Source organism: Benincasa hispida, chromosome 4 (genome assembly GCF_009727055.1).
Source record: "Benincasa hispida cultivar B227 chromosome 4, ASM972705v1, whole genome shotgun sequence".
Taxonomy (NCBI): Eukaryota; Viridiplantae; Streptophyta; class Magnoliopsida; order Cucurbitales; family Cucurbitaceae; genus Benincasa; species Benincasa hispida.
The window spans coordinates 29283991-29304956 of NC_052352.1; the positions used below are offsets into that span (position 1 = coordinate 29283991).

General features: G+C 32.6%; 1 protein-coding gene and 1 non-coding gene across 2 annotated transcripts; both read left to right on the forward strand.

Moving 5' to 3' along the window:
- The first annotated feature begins 1083 nt into the window (after positions 1–1083).
- LOC120075059 (AT-hook motif nuclear-localized protein 10-like) lies at positions 1084–5354 on the forward strand. The gene is made up of 6 exons (XM_039028212.1): positions 1084–1300; positions 1933–2475; positions 3283–3335; positions 3984–4115; positions 4537–4698; positions 4903–5354. The coding sequence occupies exons 2-6, from the start codon at positions 1986–1988 to the stop codon at positions 5152–5154; spliced, it is 1089 nt and encodes a 362-aa protein (XP_038884140.1). The 5' UTR covers positions 1084–1300; positions 1933–1985; the 3' UTR covers positions 5155–5354.
- Positions 5355–17108: 11754 nt separating this feature from the next.
- TRNAM-CAU lies at positions 17109–17193 on the forward strand. The gene is given in 2 exon segments: positions 17109–17146; positions 17158–17193. It is a non-coding gene; the product is annotated as a tRNA-Met (tRNA).
- The last annotated feature ends 3773 nt before the right edge of the window (positions 17194–20966 follow it).

Here is a 20966-nt window from a genome sequence, read left to right on the forward strand (position 1 = left end):
AAAATTTAGCCATATTATTTAAAACGTTTCAATTTAATTTATATGCACGAACATTTTCTAATTTAGTCTTTCAGCATAGTTATAATTGGCCGGACATAATGTCTAGTAGATTAGAAGGGAAAAAAAAAACTTTATCTAAGAGAGGGAAAACAAACTAAATTGTTTTACTAATTTCATAAAAAATTAGCGAAAAAAATTTATGAATTATCTCTTAGATATATAACATTTTTCTTTAATTTCTGTCAATTTACAAAATTTTATGCCATGCAAGTTTCTTATCAATAAATTTTAAATTTTAATATTCAGGCTAAATTAAAAAAATTAAGATTTAGGAGATTTAATTAAAACTTTTAAAAAATAAAAAATCAGTTAAAAAAGACACCCAACATTTAAACTAGAACATATATTTAGTTTCTTAACAAAAACACTATGGTAAACGGTTTCTTAACAAAAACACTATGGTCACGTTTACCAGATCGTAATAAAAATTGGTGTAATGGTAATAAGATTTCATTGATAGATGCATCGTAATAAGTCTCAATTACAAACATAATTGAATTGTTTTTTTTTAATCATGTTTATCCATAATTATAAATATATCAGATTCTGCTGTTATTATTGTCGTTACCATTACTACTTGACTCTAACAATAATGATAAATATAACAGTAACAATATCTGCAATAATAACAATGATGATAATGGTAACAATAGTGGGTTTCATGTAATTTTCAACACAATCATCAACATTCTTCATTCTTCAATTAGATTACACAATTTGATTATAAATTTTAAGATGGGTCCCACATCTTATTATAATTATGAAAAATAGGTAAACAATAACAAAAATAATCAATTAGAGTCGATATTTTATATTATCATTGATAAATTACCATTCCGCAAGTGTAAATGTGACATATATTTAAAAAAATATATGAATTTGAAAAGTCATCAAAGGGTCCCAATCTCCCCAACTACACCTTGAAATACCCAACGCCTGTATTACACTTTTTACCTGCTCTTTTTCCTTTTTCCTTTTTCTTTTTTTCTTTATTTTCCCTTTATTTTCCCTCCCCCAACAACAGCCGTAAAAGGAAAGTAATCCGTAATTATCAAAATAAATATTTTATAATTAAAGCCACAAATCATCCCTTAATTAATAATATATTTAAATATTTCTGATTTCCGCATTTCTTTTTCCAAAAAGCCTTTTCAATCCAACCCTTCGTTTTCTCTTCCAAAGCCCTAATTTTTCCTTTCTCTTCTGATTATCACTCTTCGCTATTTTTCCTATTTTACTGGTAAGTTTGTGGTAATTTTCCCATTTTTTCTCTCAATTTTCCCATTTTTTTCCATCTTTCCTTCAATTTTTTCTTAAATAAAATCAATATATTTCAGCTTTTTTCTTTGAATATATTTATATATATATTTTTCTTCCTATTATTGAGTTTTAATTTAATTTTCTCATGTTTTGCATGATCTGTTCTCTACTTCACCCAAATGCTCTGTTAGCGTTCAAGTTATTAGGTTTTGTTTTTTGTTTTTTGTTTTTGTTTTTGTTTTTTTTAATTTCTTCTCCGAGAATTTCGTTGAATCTTGTTTGGAGAATTTGAGGAAATGTTAGAGTTTTGGGGTTAGGGTTTCTCTTAATTCTTGTAAACCTTAGCTTGCTTTGGTTTGATATCGCATTTGGGAAATCATTAATCATCTTCTAGGTTTTCGATTTTTGTTTAATCTTAGTTAGAATTTCTAGCTCTGGTTTGGTTAAATTAGTGTTTACGGACTGAATACATTTCGAAACCTGCATTAGTTTGTTAGATCTTTACCTACTGCGCTCATGAATTTTATCGGACTAGACATTATGGCTGATGATCGAGCTGAGGATTCAAAATCACGTAGATCTTCTTCGCGTATTTGTACTTTTGATTTCCAGGCTTTAGATAGAGTTTTGATTCAAGCTGTTGTGGGGGAAAAGAGAGAAGAAAAATGTCGGGATCTGAAACTGGTGTGATCACCAGTAGAGAACCCTTCACCGTCGGCGTTCAAAATAGCTCCTTACAGTCGCAGTCGGCGGCCCAAAATATGCGATTAGCCTTCTGCGCTGATGGCCCAGCCGTCTACAAGCCTGTGACTCCTTCAACCTCACCGTCTTACCAATCCTCCATGGCCGGAGTTTCTGGTAATGCCGGAATTGAGGGATCGGCTGGTGGAGGAGGGTCTATGTTGCCTCATGGTTTCAATATAAATTCGGTGGGTAGTGAGCAAATAAAGAGGAAGAGGGGCAGGCCGAGGAAGTATGGACCAGATGGCTCCATGGCTTTAGCTTTGGCTTCTGGGCCGTCATCAGGAACTGGAGGTTTTCCTCCTTCAAATATGGCTAATTCTGCTTCTGAAGGACTGGGCTCACCAAATTCATTGAAGAAAATTAAAGGCAGGCCACTTGGTTCTAAGAAAAAGCAACAATTGGAAGCTTTAGGTAACTATTATAAGCGCCTTGTCCATTTGGGTCTCTTTGATTTGGTGCTTGACTTGACTGCTATTCATTATGCGCTTAGCTTTAACGTTATGTATCTATCAGTTATCACGTGGCGACGGCAATATAGGAATATCATTGATTGACTAGCAGTTTTGAGTTGACCAGCTTACTGTGTTGATTTAATTGGGACGTTTCTTACACATATATCTAATTGGCTATTTATATAGTTTGATCTGACTTTAAAATATGGAAAAAATAGTGATATCATAAACTAGATGTTGGATTCTGTTATGTCCTAGATACGATTGTAGTTGTGAATTACATATTTGCCCTTCTTTTGTCTTGCATTGGCTACTACGAATGTTTGTTGTTATTTCATCCTCCTGGCTTTTGACCACTATTTATTTAGTTGCATTTACGACAATATCACTTGATTGTTGTTATGGAAAGCTAATTATTGTTAAGAAACTGCACCTTTTGTCGCATCGTTTAACCAATCAAACATACCTTTTCTGGTGGAATAGAGATCACCTACTCGTCTACTACAGTTTTTTTCCTTGCCTTTTTTGTCTTTTTTTTTTTTCTTTTTTTTTTCTTTTTTTTCTTTTTTGTGTGTGTACAAGATTGAAATTATAGTGTTAACTGTAATAACGATACAGCAACCGGAGAAAAGAAAGGGAATCACACTTTGGTTGACTTTTAATGTCCAAGCAATGCTATTTTTATATTCTAAACTGTTGTGGGATAATTATTATATCTTATGACTTTATTAAAACTGAGTCTCTTACAGAGAAATTTTAATTGCAGGATCGGCTGGTATTGGGTTCACCCCACATGTTATTGACGTGAAAGCGGGAGAGGTTCTAATTTAAAATACTAGCACCAATTTTCTGGCTGTCACTTATCTTTACTAGTTAGATCAGCATCTGGAAGGACTAAACAATACATTTTCTTGCACATTCGATTATCAAATCATAAATGTAAATTTATTCTTACCTTAAATGCTTTTTGGATGCACTTACTGTTTCTTACATCGCGACACTGAATTGTTTGCCAGTAGAGTGTTAGATGTTAAATGCCACTTTTTGGACTTGCGACAGGATGAGAGTAGAAGCTCGTCGACTGTTGTTTATGCCTAATTTTTGTCTATTTTCAACTTGAAGTTTATTGGTGCATGGCATACCAAGATCACCTATCTTTTGCAGAATGGATATATTAACACTCTTTATAAGACTTCTACATTGACTTTGTGGTATAAGCTCACTGCGAGCTTTGGCAAGATGTGCAATTATGAGATCACCTCCTCCCTCCAACAAAAAGAAGAAAAAAAAAAAAAAAGGAAAGAAAAGAAGAAGAAAAGAGAAAAGCTAAGAATAAATATAAATAATAGTAGAGAGAGCGAGTGTAAATTTTCATAAGTATTATGGAATTCCACTGTGCTTTCATTTCATTCTCACTTCTCATTTGCTACCAAGCAACAATAATTTGATTTGCACATGGTTTTACAGGATGTATCGTCAAAAATAATGTCCTTTTCTCAGAATGGCCCCAGAGCTATATGTATCCTGTCTGCAAACGGAGCAATATCAAATGTGACTTTACGTCAACCTGCTACATCTGGTGGAACTGTTACTTATGAGGTTTGTGAGCTTCTGCTTCATAGAGAGTTGATGAGGATAACTATAGGATAATTAGTATATTTTAATTAATATTTAGTTTCGTTGTTAATTTAGATGAATTAATGTTTAATTATAATTAATTAATGAATTTGTCTTATTTCCTTGTAAGGTTATAATATATATAGCCACTTTTAAGGTTGTAATAGAAAGCTTGATTATCCTTTGAAAATATAGAACCTGTGTTCTTTTGAGAAAGTTCTCAACCTTAGGATGGATTTTCCTTGTTTGGCCATGGATTTGACCTAAATATCTATTATCGCAGCATCAAGAGTTCTAATAGAGATATAATGTGTGTGTGGTATTCTTTACGTTGGTTTTAAGGACAATTGTTTAACTTCTAGTACAACAAGTTTATGACTTGCTTTTTTTTGTCTTCATACAGGGGCGATTTGAAATTTTGTCACTTTCGGGTTCATTTCTCCCGTCTGAAAATGGTGGTCAGAGAAGCAGAACTGGTGGGTTGAGTGTGTCTTTGTCTGGTCCAGATGGCCGAGTTTTAGGTGGTAGTGTGGCGGGTCTCCTCACAGCTTTATCTCCTGTTCAGGTGAATTTGATTCTTTCCGAATCTCCATTGGATTTACTTCCGCTGAAAAAATCTCTTTTAACTCGGTGACTTCTTTAAAAATCTACTTCTATCTCTGATTGGGCTTCTCCACAGAAACTTTCGCCAGTTTCTGATTGCTATGACCGGTTTTACAACTTTTCAGTTGACATTGGTGTGTTCTCCATTTTGTGATCAAATATGCAGGTGGTTGTGGGAAGTTTCATAGCCGACAGCAACAAGGAACCGAAGTTAGCGCGCCAAAATGAACCCATCAACGTCTCGCCAATGCTAAACCCAGTTGGCTTTGGTCACTTGACAGGAGGAGCCAGTAGTCCATCTCATGGGACGCTAAGCGAGTCTTCCGGTGGCGGCCCCGGCAGCCCCCTCAACAACAGCTCTGGAGCCTGCAACAATAGCAACCATCCACAGAGCATGTCCGGCATGCCATGGAAATAAGTATCATAGCCATTGAATCCCGCTGTGATCCCACAAATCGAGCCGATAATCTAATTTCCATGACAGGGATGGGTGCGTAGAGCTGTATTTCTAATGTCTTTTGGGCCGTCTGGGACTCTGGGGGAGCTTTTGTAATTTGTAATTTTTTTTTAAAGAAAAATTCAGTTTTAGCGTGATACTACTAGCAAAGCCAAGTAGGGAGAGGTTCACTTTCTAATGTTTTGTTCGTTAAAGGGTTTGGCTGATTGTTACATTGAGTTATGAGGTTAGTAGAAGAGTTGGTTTTAGTTAGGTTAGTGTTATAACGACATTATTAACCTTAATCAATTGCTTTCATGTTTTATATGCATCTTTTCTTTTTATTGTTTTCTATCCACCGTCACCTTAACTTCAATTAATGTTAGAATTATATTGATATATTTAGGTGATTGTGGGGGTTCAAAGTATGAAAAAAAAAAAAAAAAGGGCAATTGACAAACATAGTCATTTTAAAGTTTTCATTTTGAATTTTGGACCCTTTTTAAAAAGATTGTTTTTTGACCTCATAATTTTGAAAACTAAGTAAAATTACCCTAATGCCCTTCACATTTCAAAAGTTACTCAAACACTCTAAACCCTCAATCTTCCTATTTTCCCTATCTATTTTCGGTCATCCCTTATCCTTTCCTCAATCTCACTCCATTTATCTCAATTTCTCTTGCCATTTTTCTCTTCATTGAAGATTATTTGAGATTTTTCAACTAATCAAGTATGGTTTTTCATTTTTTTCACTCAATGTTAGTTTATCTTAGATGCTATAAAATGATTGTTTGAAATCTATGTTAGATCTATGTTGAATGTTAAACTTTTTTCCTAAAAAAAAATCATGTTCGGCGTTTTTTGAATAATTTTGGGCCTAAAAATGAGTTTTTGGAAATCGGTCTTACCCGGTTGGGCTTCATACGATGGTGACCGAGTATGTGATTGGGTGGAGAAGATTGGGGAAGATTTGGGGAAGATTGCGTCCGGTGCTAGACTGGCCGGGCCCATGTATATTTCGACCGGGTATGGGTGGGAAAGAGAGGAAAGGACGAGGGAGAAAGGGGCAAAACCGGGTAGGGGTAGGTGGCACCCAGCTGGACTTCATACGAAAATGATCGTGTATGGGACCAGGCCAAAGTCTAAAAGCGAAGGGGGCGGGCGGGACCGGGTAGGGGTAGACCAGGATTCTGGTTTTTGGCCCGATCCTGTACCCGACCGAGTATGGGTCGGGCCAATTCTTTTTAAATTTATATTTATATATAATTTTTGTTCTTTTTAAGTACTCATTTGATGTGCTAATGTGTTGTCTTCTAATTTTGTTCTTTTTAAGTACTCATTGATATGTTGATGTGTTGTCTTCTAATTTATTTGTTTCCTGAAAAATGTAGGTTATAATGGAATTAGATATGAAGTTCATCCTAATGACCATTTTCCTAAAGAAAAAACTAACTCTGACACAACTAGCCATATTTAGAAAAACATGTTTTGTCCTCTCCTAGACATAGACACAAACATCATCTTCAATGGACTACTAATTCATTATACTTTTCTTCGAGAGGTAGAAGAACCTAGGAGAGATGTTATTTAGCTTTAATCTTATGGGGAATAAGGTATCCTTCAGGAAAGTAGAGTTTAACCTTATTACAGGACTAAAACATCAAACTAGAACTGTGAGGGTAGAAAATTCTTTTATTAGACTTAGAGCTAAGTATACTAGAACTGTGAAGGTAGAAAGTTCTTTTGTTAGACTTAGAGCTAAGTATCTAAATGATAATGAGGGCATGAAGGCATAGGAGTTGGACTCTATATTTTCCAAGACTTGAGTTTGAAAACGATTTTGATGTAGTGAAAATTGCATTATTTTATTTTATTGAGTTTGCTATGATGGGTAGAAAGAGGAAAAAACAAATGGATTTTGAAAATTTAGCGATCATATTGGAATAGATTTTGTAATGAGGACTGCAGCAAGAAATTTTTTGCGAATACAATTAAATGATTCAAACAATGATTGAAAGATAAAGCACAGACATATAAGAGCAATGTAGATGGAAAACAACAGACATACAGTCTTTACGGGTTTCCTCATGCTTTTTAGGTAACTTAATTAATTTGATTTAATGAATATTCATACACTTACATTTCATATAGGTATGGGCATATGAAATGATTTCATCATTATCTGGACGCATTGCAAACAAATTGAATGACAATACGATACCACGTATTTTGAGATGATCATGCTCACATTCTCCTCCATATGGAGTAATTAGAGACGAAGTCTTCGGGTCAGATGCAGTATGTTCCTTTTTAAGTTTTTTGGGTTAGAATTATTTTGATGATTATAGCTTCTTAGTTTATTTATTCACGATTACAATTTTTTGTAGGTAAGGATTACATTGCAACTCGTACCTTCCGAGGAAGAGATTCAGTTTATGAATCGTGTTATAGAGCCACCCACCACTCCACTTGCACCACTTGCACTACTTGCACCACCTGCACAACTAGAACTATCTCTACCCACAAATGATGGCGATGTTGCTGGACCTTCGAATACTAAGGAGGTTGATGACAGTGATAATCAACAAAGACATGACGGGAAGTCCCAGAAGAAATGGAAGAAGTATTGCAATTGATTAAGCTAGTCAAACGTCTTAATCGTCGCGTGGAAAGTTTGGAACATGACCTAAAAAGCATTACGAAGTACTTGTGACGATTATCAAAAAGTAAGGATATACCATTATGATCCTTCTTGCCTGTTCTCTTCATAACTAAGCATGCGGGGAAAAGGTGTCTAATAACTATGCATGCAGGGAAAAGATGTTGATTGCACTAGAGGTGGGTACGATGGAGGTACGATTGATTATGCTGTGATAAACGATGGTGATAGGGATGGTCATTCTCCTGGAGCTGTAGGTGTTGTAGGTGGTGATATTGTACCTGTGGCGGTTCTAGGTGACGACGTTATAGATGAAGGGTCCGACATTGATGGACGGAAGGACGAGGTATGACCTTGTTGAGAAGTTAACGACCAAAACTGTTGATGTGATATTGTCGTTCAGAAGTTAGGATATATCCTAATGATCCTTGTTGTCCGTTCTTATCATTTATGTCTTCCTATTTACTATGAAATTTTGAATAATAATTGTTTTCCCTATTTAATCCGTTCTTATCGTCTTTATCCTCCTATTGTTGTAATTATGAATAATAATTGAAATTTTATTATTTATTTGATTAAATAACTCTATAATTGACATAGAAGTGTAGCCATCATTGTGTAGATTGATCGAACAACACTATTCTTATAAGTTCAATACAAATTTTATTGTGTAGGTTGTCGATATAAGTTCACAAGATACGGAAAATATAAATGTAATAGAAGGTCGCGGTGGCCGAATGAGGAAAATTTCTTAGAAATTAACTACACTGTGGAAGGACACAAGTATGGGAAGAGGCAAAAAAATTCAACAGAAGTATGATCCCCTCGTTGACATACCTGAAGATCTTAACATTAAATTTTAAAAGTGGATGGACAATGTAGACCTTGCTGCGATGATTGGGAGGAATACATATGCTTAAATGGATAAAAAATGGTTTAATAGTATGTTAACATCGTCCGAATGGATGAATGATGAGGTATATAACTTTTAATAAAGATTCTCGTGTGTGTATATGTGTCTTTATTTAATTAAACACTCTTATTGTGCAGGTAATAAACATATTGTTTATGTTCATAAAAACGAAAATGCAAGCCCAACCGAACTTGTGTCATCGAAAATTTGCTATAGCTGACATTGTAGTTACGATACATTATCTGACATTGTAGTTATGCTATATATTAGTCCATAGATGCATGCACTCAATATTATCTGATTTTCTCATTCCTTTAGAACTTCCTAAGACGCGATCGTCATACGATCGATTGGAGTAAGGCGACGAACGCATTAAAATACGTTCATGGTAAACACATTAACTACGATGTACCTTGGAGTAACGTCGATGTTGTTTACATGCCTTTCAACCTCTCTGGGATGCACTGGGTGCTTGTTTGTGCAGACTTCCAGGTCATAGAATTAATCGTGTTCAATTCATAGATCGCATTACATTCGAATGCAAACTTGGAATGTGAAATGAGATCAGTGTGTGAAAACTTTCCCGATCTACTTATTGTTGGTGCGATAATAGAGTCTTCATAATATTCTAATTGATCCTTGGACTCTACACCGAGATGCTTTTATGCCTCAACAACATGAGAGTGGTGACTGTGGTATGTTCACATGTAAATTTTTTGAATATGATGTAACAGGGTCTAAAATGGACACCTTAACATAAGATAGAATGCAATATTTTCGTAGACAATATGCCATTCAGATTTGGGCATATAGAGCATTGTTTTAGAACTTTGTAAACTTTTTGTAATTAATGGTTGAAGTGATGAATAAAAATTTATTGTTGGGAGTGATTTGAAAAATCATCAAAGTATACCAATTCTCGGACGGGCACATGTAAATAAGAGCCAATTCTTGGTCGGACGCATGCAAAAAAACAACAAATATATACCAATTCTTGGTCGAACATATGCAAATAAGAGCCAATTCCCAGCTGGGTAGGTCTTAGAAACATGAAACTAGATACTAATTCCCGGCCGAACGCATACAAATTGGCGCCAATTCTCGATCGAATGAATGCAAAAAACAACACATATATACCAATTCCTGACAGTGCGCATGCAAATTGGCACCAATTCCCGGTCGGACGAATGCAAAAAACAACAAATATACCAATTCCTGACCGGGCGCATGTAAAAAACAACCAATTTTCAGCCGGACGCATGCAAAAAACAACAAATATATACCAATTCCGGGCTGGGCGCATGCAAAAAAAAAAAAATAATAAATAAATAAAATATATATATATATATATTCAATGATTGCAAAATATCATCCAAATTCACAAAAATATCATGCAAAATAAAAAAAAATCCATACATCACTCAACAGTATTAAAAGGTTGATTGCATGTCGTTTTGTTGTGACCCCGTTGCCCACATCTAGAACACCTGTGGACTTGACAAAATTCACCTGCATAAGGAAATCTTGTTGTTCATGGGTGACCTACTCTTGGAACTCTTTTTAGAGGCAATGTTTCAACATCGGCGAAGGCCGATGATTGTTTCCATTCCGAAAAGTGTCCAAGTGGTCGTATAGGTTTAGCATATGCAGCCAACATTACATCAATAGAGTATACTCGTGAACAAAGAGAGGTAGGATCAATATTATGAACCCTGCATGCAACAATGGCGTGTGAACAAGGGATTTCATAATAATCAAACTTGTGACAAGTATATGTTCTTGCGTGAATATTTACATGGCCTCCCAAACCTCCTATTATCACCTCGAACTCATGTTGGTCAATTGGCCTAACTTCATGTTTGCTCGCTTTGTCTGCCGCGTCACAAATTATTGCTATCGCATAGTTCGACAGTCTTGACGTATTATTTGATGCATCTGTTCGACGTCCGCAATATAAGTCCTGTAACCAACCTCTAATATGGTCTAGAAATGACGTGATTGGTAACTGTCGTGCATCTTTTAACACTCCGTTTATGCACTCGGCGAGATTTGTTGTCATTTGCTTGTACCCTCTATTACATTGATACACCCTAGCCCACCGCTCAAGACCAATATCTTCTACGTATTTGCGTGCACTTGGATACCCTGTAAATTGACTCCAATGGTAGTTGAACATAGACTCACGACTTGTTTTGGCTGCTTTGTCGAAAATATCGAAAATATCTTTATTCTTAAAATTAACTTTTAAGTGATAGATACAGATACTATGAAATGCTTCTGGGAAGACCGTGATAATTTTCTTTTTTATGCTAGGGTGTCTATCTGATACGATAACCAAATCATGAACTTGTCCAATTGCACATCTTAATTGCTGAAGAAATCACACCCAAGATTCGTCAGTTTCTCCACCAGATATACCGAACACGACGGGATATATTTGATTATTTCCATCGACCCTAATCACAAGCAGGAGTTTACCATTGTATTTACCCGTTAAATGTGTTCCATCTACAATTAAAACAGGGAAAATGCAGTTTAGAAACCCCCTAATAGATGCACCAAGAGCCATAAAGACGTGCTTGAAATATTTATCTTTCTGCAGATCATATTTAAATGTTGAACTAGGATTTTCAATTTGTAAGGCTTCACCAAATTTAGGTAACTTCTTGTACGATTCTTCTGGTGACCCCTAAACAAGCACTAACGCTTCTTCTCTTGCCTTCCACGCCTTGTTGTAACTTAAACTCATACCATACTCTTGTTTTATATCCTTCATAATGTCCTTCGGTCTATATGAACGACTAACATCTTCAAACTTTGACAAAATTAAATGTCCAAGAACCCAACTAGAAGCTTGTCTATGATTGTTAGTCAATATTTTATTTCTACATGTGTGGACATTGTCATACTTAGAGATCTTAAATATTTCACAATTTTTCAATTTAACGTCTCGAAGTCTCCATTTATATTTTTCAACTAAGCATATAACTTTGTATAATGTTGTGGTCGACTTTTTCACTCTAAACTAAAAGTTAACTCTAATTGCTAACATAAATAACCACATTTTTAAATCCTTCTTAGATATAAATATGTCACCAATTTGCACATCTTCAGAAGAATAAGGCTAACCTGACATGGTGATTGTGCTACTAGAAGGATGTGACAAGTCAGATCCGTTGCTTTTAACGAGCCTTCGTAGTCTTCGATTGTTCGTTCTTCTGCATGAGATGTATGGTGGGTATTAATCTTGGGTTCCTCTCCATCATTCTTCTCCTTCCAAGAACAATCATTGAAATATTGACCTTGGTCTCCATCATGCTTCTCCCTCAAGACCAATCATTAAAATATTGACCTTGGTCTACATCATCCCCTAAGTTATGAGTCGCCAAATTACTAGGCGACGAAGTAAGTGATGGGTTAAAATATGTAGAGGAAAATGGACTATCCGACTCCATCTTCCAATGTACTAGCCTAGATGTTGAAGAGATTTCTTCAGTTTGTCGGACATATGAATTTTTTGGATGAAATCCTTGATTTGTTGAACACTTTGGAAGCTAAACTAAGACCTCTTCCCATGTAAGGAATGTGTGTAAATCTTCATCATTCTAGATTACAAATGCAGAGGCTTTGGATCTCAATTGAAGTATACATCTTATAACAAGATTATACTCATCTGACATTATATCATTTATCCTATTAACTTCGGTCAGAAATTCATTATAGGTCATGCTCAACTCAATGTCAAACCCCCGTAACTCTCCTCCATCGTAATCCTTTTCCCTTTCATTCCAAACGCCATTGAAACAAATCCAAACACAAGGCATTTTCCTAAAATTTATATAAAAAATGTATTAATATAATGTAGTTAAAGAAAAATCAAAATAAAAAAAAAAGAAAAAGCAAAATAAAAAAATTAAAACAAAAAAAAAGAGATTGATTCTGTTTTTTGGCCGGTAGACCATCGGGCCAAAAAACAGAATCATGTTTTTTGTGCACCTGGTCGGGTTAGGGTTGACTCTACCAGGCTCGGACCCAAGAAAGACCTGGTGAAGCTCAGTCGAGTCACCTGGTGAGGGGTCAATAATTTTATTCCATACCCGATGAATCTAATCAAACTTATTCCAACATTTATTTTGCTCTTGGTGAAGCCTGACCGAGTAATTTGAACTCATTTTCTTTCTACCCGGTGAAGCTCGGTCGGGTATCAAATTTATTTCAATATTTATTTTGTTCCCGGTGAAGCCCGACTGGGTAATTTTAACTCATTTGCTTCCTACCCGGTGAATACCCGATGAAGCCCGATCGGGTATCTTTAAAAAGAAATTGCTATTTTTTTAATTTTTTTTTAAAATTTATAAATAAATATCAAATGCAGGGCATTATTAAAAAAAAAAAACAATCAACAAAGCAAACATAAATCAAACTCCAAAAATATCATTTAGTTTTGTCAATTTTTCCAAAAATTAGTGAACTATTGAGAATACATAAAAAAAATGAAATACATACCTTCTTACGACGGGGTGTACAAAATTACAACTTCGTGAAATACAAGTTTTGAACTTGATGAATTTCGTTCTAGAAACAATTTGATGAAGAGAACTTTTTGTGGGGTTGTAAACAAATCAAATTTGGTGTGAACAATTTTTTGTTAATGGTTTTTGGATAAATTAATTTTAAGTGGAGAATGTGAATTAATTTGGTAGGTTGGTGGTTGAAACTGAAAGTGAAAATTTAATAAGGGGCATAAGAGTAATTATACAACTAACAAATTTTGTGGAGAATTTTTTGTGTGAATATTTTTTTGTTAATGGTTTTTGGATAAATTAATTTTAGGGGGAGAATGTGAATTAATTTGGTAGGTTGGTGATAAGGGGCATAAGAGTAATTATACAACCATACTTACATCATTTTCATCATCAAGGGGTAAAAAAAAACGTGTTTTAAAAAAATAGGTCAAAAAAACAAAAGGTAACTTCTAATAGGTCATTTTGCCCAATTTTCCCTATCATTTCCATCATACCCTCGTATATGATTACTTAACTTTAATATACAATTTAATTTCTAAAATTATTGTCTCTTTTTAATTTGTTATTTGATCGTTCAAACATTTTAACTTAGGTAGCTTTTACTTCCCACTTAATGAATGGGTAACAAATTTTATGATCCCATGATACATATTTTTGTTCACTCTTTTGATCATTCTTTTTCTATTTTTTTCTCCTCTTGTGTTCCCTCTCGGAAAAAATTGATAAATTAAGATACTAACTAAACGAATATAAAATGAATTAAACACACCATGTGATAGGTTTGCATTGAGTTGCCCATCTAAATGTAGATTAGTAGATAATACTTCATATCATGATTCAATTATCTAATCTGGTACTTGATAATAACTCAAAATAGTTTTTAAAATACTCATTTTTAAATAATCTTTATATAAAAAAAAAGATTAAATAATTATGATTTTTTCTGAAAATAACTTTTTCTTTAGTATTCCAATCAGTCTCTTAGGCTTATTGTTTTAATTCTAAACATACCTATACCAATGATGGTTTGATTCATACCGACCGAAAATTTAGTGGTTCCATTTAAAAATTTGTCCATTTATGTGATTGTCTTCAAATTTTTAATTTTAGTTCTTACCATGTTGGCCTCTATTTGTGAAATTATAACACAAATTCTATGCTCGCAGAAAATTCTTAAATATAAGGTTTTAGGACTACATGTTTAAAAAATATGCCAAATTGGCCTCTAACTATCGTAGATTTGCAGGCCAATTTTCTTGGAAGTTTGTTGTCTTCTCCCTACCCTAACCTTTAGGATTCTCCTCCATTGCCCCACTCCTCTCTTCAAACAAAATTCTTGCCCTAAACTCGAGCGGTTGCGACACCAACACCACGACAATGCTCATTCACAATGATAAGAATAATCAACACCGTCCGCTAGGCTATTCATCATCCTCATTTTCTCCGAATCCTACCTACCATATCTAAAACTCATTTGGGTTGGATTGAATTCAAATAAATAAAAACTTTATGAGTTAGGTCGGTTCATGAGTTCACCTAATATAACAAAAACCAATCTCAACCAATACTATTAGAAGTTATTATTAACTTTAAAATATATTATTTTTGTTACTTATAATTCGATTATTTATATATGTATTAATTTTAGTTTTATTTAATTTCATTATTTTTTAATAGTTTGTTGTTAAAAAATTCTTAAAAATAGTTTCTTAACACTTTGAAATGAAAAATTTTAGTATATAGATTAAAATTGAGTTGCTAATCTTAATTTAATATATGAAGATAATTAAATCAGATTTTTATGTATTTATGTTTTACTTCTTTTTAGAATAAATGTTTACATTAATGACTCGAACCAACCAAGCTCAAATATTTCATGGTTGGGTTGGATTGGGTCCCTTTTTTAATAAGGGTTATTTGAGTGGAAGAAATTTACAATTCGAACAATTGAGTTGAGTTTAAGAAGTCCTTCACCCAACCCACGAACACCCTTTGCCATATCTATTCCCAACTCCTAAAAAAGAAGACTTCGTTGTATTAGGTAAGCAAGTTTGAAAGTAAAATAGCATCTATTTAGACCTTCACTTGAACCTAACTGATTTGGTTCTAAAACATGATCCAACTAAGTGGTGGAAATTTGACATCGAAGCACGACGACGGTCAGATTTTGAGTGAGAAACGTGGCGGGCAGGTGGATCTAAGTAGTTGTGACAACTTTAAGGAGAAAATAACTCACAAAACATGGGCTTATGTCAAATGATTTTTGTATAGTCATTAAATTTGACAATATCTCATAGACACTATCTATCTATGGTAGAAACGCACCAGCACACATTAATAAGATAAAAGAACACGTATATTTTAACTCGTGTATTTGTTGTTTAATCCGTGGGTTTGCGGCTATGAAACTATATATTCACTATTTAGTTCATTAAATGGTGCTAGAGGTGATAGGGTCGAATGAGTCCTTTATTTCCTAGAGGCCATGGATTATCATTTACTTGATCTGACAATGTGCAAACTTTGTATTTCAAGTTATATTAGGGCATGTAATTATTAATTGTTTTGATATATTTTTTCAGTGAAGTTCAATTTTTTGTTTTCATAATGCAAACTTTATATTTTGATATAATTATTATTTGTATTGATGTTTTTTCAATGAAGTTTATTTTTTCTGTTTTCATAGTAATTTTGCTTATATTTGTTGGTAGACATTGTAAAGCATATTTTGAGAGGGACTATTTTCACATTTCATACGATATATTTTTTTTCCCCTATTAAGTCTTCTTTTATTTTTGGCTATTCTGAATTATTAGATTACATTCTGATTACTTTATTTACCCTATATTTATTTTTTTTTTTTTATAAAATTTTGTATTTAAATATTGTGTATAGAAAGGACATATCTATCCATAATTTCAAATAATTACCGTATATTTGAATTTAATATTTTATGTTTAGACATCTTTGAAATAGAAACTATGTTTAGATATTTTTAAAATTTTAACTTTAAAATTAGACATTTGTCCCGTGGCTCTTAAATTAAAACCAATTACTATGCTAATCTAATCCATATCCAATAAGTTTTGATTTAATTTAAAAATTTGTTATTTTCACGTGGGGTGTACATGGGTTGGGTTGGGTTGGATTAAGGGTGTTTTTTGGACCAATCCAAAAATTCGGGTTGGTTGAATTGACAACCCAAATAAAGTCTCTAACCCAAACCAACCTAACCCTTAAAATTCAGGTTGGGTTGGGTAGAGTTGTTAGGTTATAATTTGTTTTTTTCCTTTTTAATTAAAAATATGTAAATTTATATACAATACATGACTAATAAGTAAAATCTCATAAAATTCAAATGCTAAATACCAATTATATCTAAGATATTTATTGTAAACTTCAAATAAAGACAAATATCAGAACAATTTTAAAATAATAATATTTAAAATTCACAAATTAATCAATACAAAGTAATCAAATTTTAAACAAAAAGAAATATATATAGCATATTTTAATTATATATATGAAATTCGGGTTGGGTTGAATCAACCCAAATTTTTTTTAACCAACCCATGACCCAACCCAACCTAATAAAAATAGAAAAAATTTAATTCAATCTAACCCAACCGAACCTTTATATTTTGAATTGAATAGTCTGGATTGTTCGGTTATTTGAATACCCCTATTTTCAAGTATTTAATTAGCTGCTAGATGCTCTTAAGGAGCGGACTCGTTGGTGAAGACCTGCGGTCTCTCCCATATCAAAAGTCGTATTATTAAAATAATAATTAAAAACAATATTAATTAAAACTGTTTCAGTACGGCATGAAAAGCAAACGGGGTGGTGGCGCAGTTGGCTAGCGCGTAGGTCTCATAGCTTAAGAGTTATCCTGAGGTCGAGAGTTCGAGCCTCTCTCACCCCATTATTTTTTTCCTACTTTCTCCTTTTGTTTTTCTTTCATTGACTGGAAAGAAGTTGCTGAAAGATTTGACAAAATTATATTATTTTAGCATACTAATATGGAGGTTAAGAGATCATAATATAATAATATATGTTTAAACTCTTTCTTTTTTTTTTTTCCTTTCGTATAATAATTATTATTCAGCTAAACTCATTTTAGTATATATGTTTAAACCAGTTGAATTAGGTTTAGATTAACGAGAAACTAAAAACAACAAGATAGGATGTTCCCACCTCCGAAAATCAAAGCAAATCACCAAAATATATACAACCACGAACAAAGAAAATAAAAATAAAAACAAACCGATATTTGTTTAAATATTAAGCTAACACATTTCGTCCACAATACCTCCATTCATTTTTCAAACTTTTATTTAGAGAAAATATCTTTGATATCATGCTCACTTCGTTCTAACTTACCAACACTTGTAGTGACAGTATCTAGCAACAACAAGAAGTACAAATTAAGACACGTAACTTTAAATCAATTTATCGCGGAGTCGCAAACCACGAGTATCATGCATATCTTTGGCTACACAGTCAATCAAAAGAGGAGTACCTCTTCCAACTATTTTATAACTATGTTAAATTCAACTAATAAAACTTTCATAATCATGATTATACTCATGAATACTATAAACCTTAGCTTTTTTTAAAATACCATACAACATTTTATTACTGACATAATAATAATGTTTACCCAAAACATACCAACAACTAGCCATACATTTTTTTAGTAATAAAAGCTTAGCACTTGAAGGTATTAAGTTTAATGATGGATCTCTCAATGAATCAATTTGATGAAGTATAAATTTTATGATTAAACTTCACTAAAAAAAAAGTACATCTAACTTTTAGTTACGAGAAATTAGGGGTTCTACTCTAATAAATGTCAAAATTTGGATTATTTACCTACATATTACGTTCAATGTTTGTACACCTCTTTACTCAAGAATCAACAAGATTACATGTATTTTTTTTTTTTTTTTTTTTTTTTTTTTTTTGGTTCTTTAGAGCTTCAAACCTAATAATTGCCAACTACAGGATGATTCTTATGCTCGAGATTCATAATTTGTACATCTATAGTAATTGAAACATTTTCCTTATTCTATGATATCTTTTTATAATTTATAAGATGAAGATGATCATAATCTTATAATGTTGCCGATTATTTAACTCTATCATATATAGATTTAAATATTCTCATGTTAGAGTTGTCCTTTATGTTTTCTTTGCTACAATAAATGGGAGGATCATAGATTTTTTTTTTTTCTCTTTTTGTTAAATTTCATATTGATATTCAATATTTTATATATTTCAATTTCATATTTGCGTATTGAATTTTCAATTAATAATAATAAGAAAAAATAGTATATTTGAGATTTGTATGAATTTGATCCATGAACTTTTAAAATTAACAAATCTAATTCCTTAGATCTTGTTGAGTAACTATTTTATTTTTGGTTTTTGGTTTTTGAAATTAAGCCTATTTCTTCCTCATTTCTTACCATGATTTGCATATTTAGTACAATGGTTGAATTTTTAACCAAATTCCAAAAACAAAAACAAGTTTTTAAAAACTATATATATATTTTTTTAGTTTCCAAATTCTGGCTTGATTTTTTAAATGATCTGTAAAAAGTAGATAACAAAAGAAGAAATTTGGAGGTGAAAGTGATATCTATAGGCTTAATTTTTTTAAAAAAAACAAAAAATCAAATGGTTACCAAACCAGCTTTTAGTTGTTGATTTTTTGGAATTCATAAATTTACGAGATACAAGATTGAAAGTTTAATATTCCATTAAATATAAAATTGAAATATATTTGTAATAGATCAATTAATTGTTCAAGAATTAAAATTGGTAAAAAAAAAACATATACAAAATTAAAAGTTTATATAAGCTTTAACTCTGATGTATCATTCATCGTGGGAGTGGTGGACTTTGGAGTCATTGCTCGTAATTCTAATGATGAACCTATGATTTTGATGCAAAAAACTCTAAAGTTCATTGATATTGTCGAGCTTGTCGAGATTGCTACTCTCATAAATAAATTTATCGCTGAGAAGTAGGGGTTCATCCTTTATGAGTTGAAAAAGAAAGGATGACTTTCTAGAACTTACTTGAAAATTTGGATTGTTTTAACAGAAAAGTACATGCCTTTATTAATGACATTCAAGTTTTTCATCGATGAGATTGTTGTTTGAAGCTTCTCATTTTATCCACGAAAATTATAATTCATTTGTTCACATTCTGACATCTAATATACGACGAACCAAACTTGAAGACCACCCATAAATTGATGTTGTTGTCTATTGATTTGATCTATCTTTTAGTTTGGGAAAATTTGCACAAGAAAACCTATTTTAAAGGTTCAAAATGGCAAATGACCCAAGTTTTAAAAAAACTGTCAAATGACCATTTGCTGATGTCATGATCACATGAAATTATAATATTGCCCTTACTTTCTTGATTTGTTTTTCTTTTTCCTCTTCCTTTCTCCCTCTCTTTTATTATTCTGCTGCGTCTTCTTCTTCTCCAACTTCTTCTCCTCTATGCATCTTCTTCTTCTTTTCCGACACGATAAGTTCACATAAGCAACTTCAACGCGACCAATTCCATGAACAAGAGTGAGAATGAGAAAGAGAATAGTGATTTTGTGAGTGAGGAAAAGAAAAGCGAAATCGATCTGAGCGAGACGGGCGAGAGGGGGAAGAAGATAACCCATTGTTCCATGGATGTTCGCAAATGGATCATTAACAAGAGGGAGAGCGAGTGCAAGATGTTTTTCTGCATGCTCTTGAGTATATTTTGATAATTTCATCCNATCATTAACAAGAGGGAGAGCGAGTGCAAGATGTTTTTCTGCATGCTCTTGAGTATATTTTGATAATTTCATCCGAATTTGACATCAGCAAAGGGTCATTCAACTTTTTTTTTTTTTTTAAAAAAAACTGAGTCATTTAACATTTTTGGCCCAATTTTTGGGTCATTCATACAAATTCCCCTTTAGTTTGCTTTTTCAAATTTTTATTACTTAAAAAAGAAAGGTTAAATTATAAAAAATGCCACTGAACTTTACATTTTGTGTCAAAAATATCCTTGAAGTTTCAAAAGTTTCAAAAATACATTTAAACTTTCAAAAAGAGTTCAAACAATACCCTTGCCGTTAGTTTTGGATGGAAACCATTAAATTTTTGTCTAAAAAATACCCTTAAACTTTCAAAATATTTAAAAAATACCCTTAATTTTATAAAAGTTCAAAAATACATTCATCGTTAGTATTTGAACAAAAATTGTTAATTCTTCGTGACAAAAACGACTTTAGAAATAAAATAAATTAAAAAATGCTCCTATTGATTAATTTGTTTGAAGTTTTCTTAAATTCGAAAAACCAATTTAAAAATAAATTATATTGATATTTTCACTTTTTTCATATAGGTATTCTCATATTGCTCTCAAAATTTCCAATTCTTAGCTTAAGCCAATGTTCTCAACAACCAAAATAAAAACAAAAAATTTAAGTTAAAACATAAAATACCACAAAATTTCACAAAATTCCAAAATCACAATTTCCCCTTGAAACATACCAAAACAATAAATAATCAAATAAAAAAAGTATTCGACTATTTATCGTACATATATATAGTCTCATATTTCTCTTAATTTTCCAATTCTTAGCTTACACTAATTTCCTCAACAACCAAAGTATACCAAAACACTGTGACGCTGAAG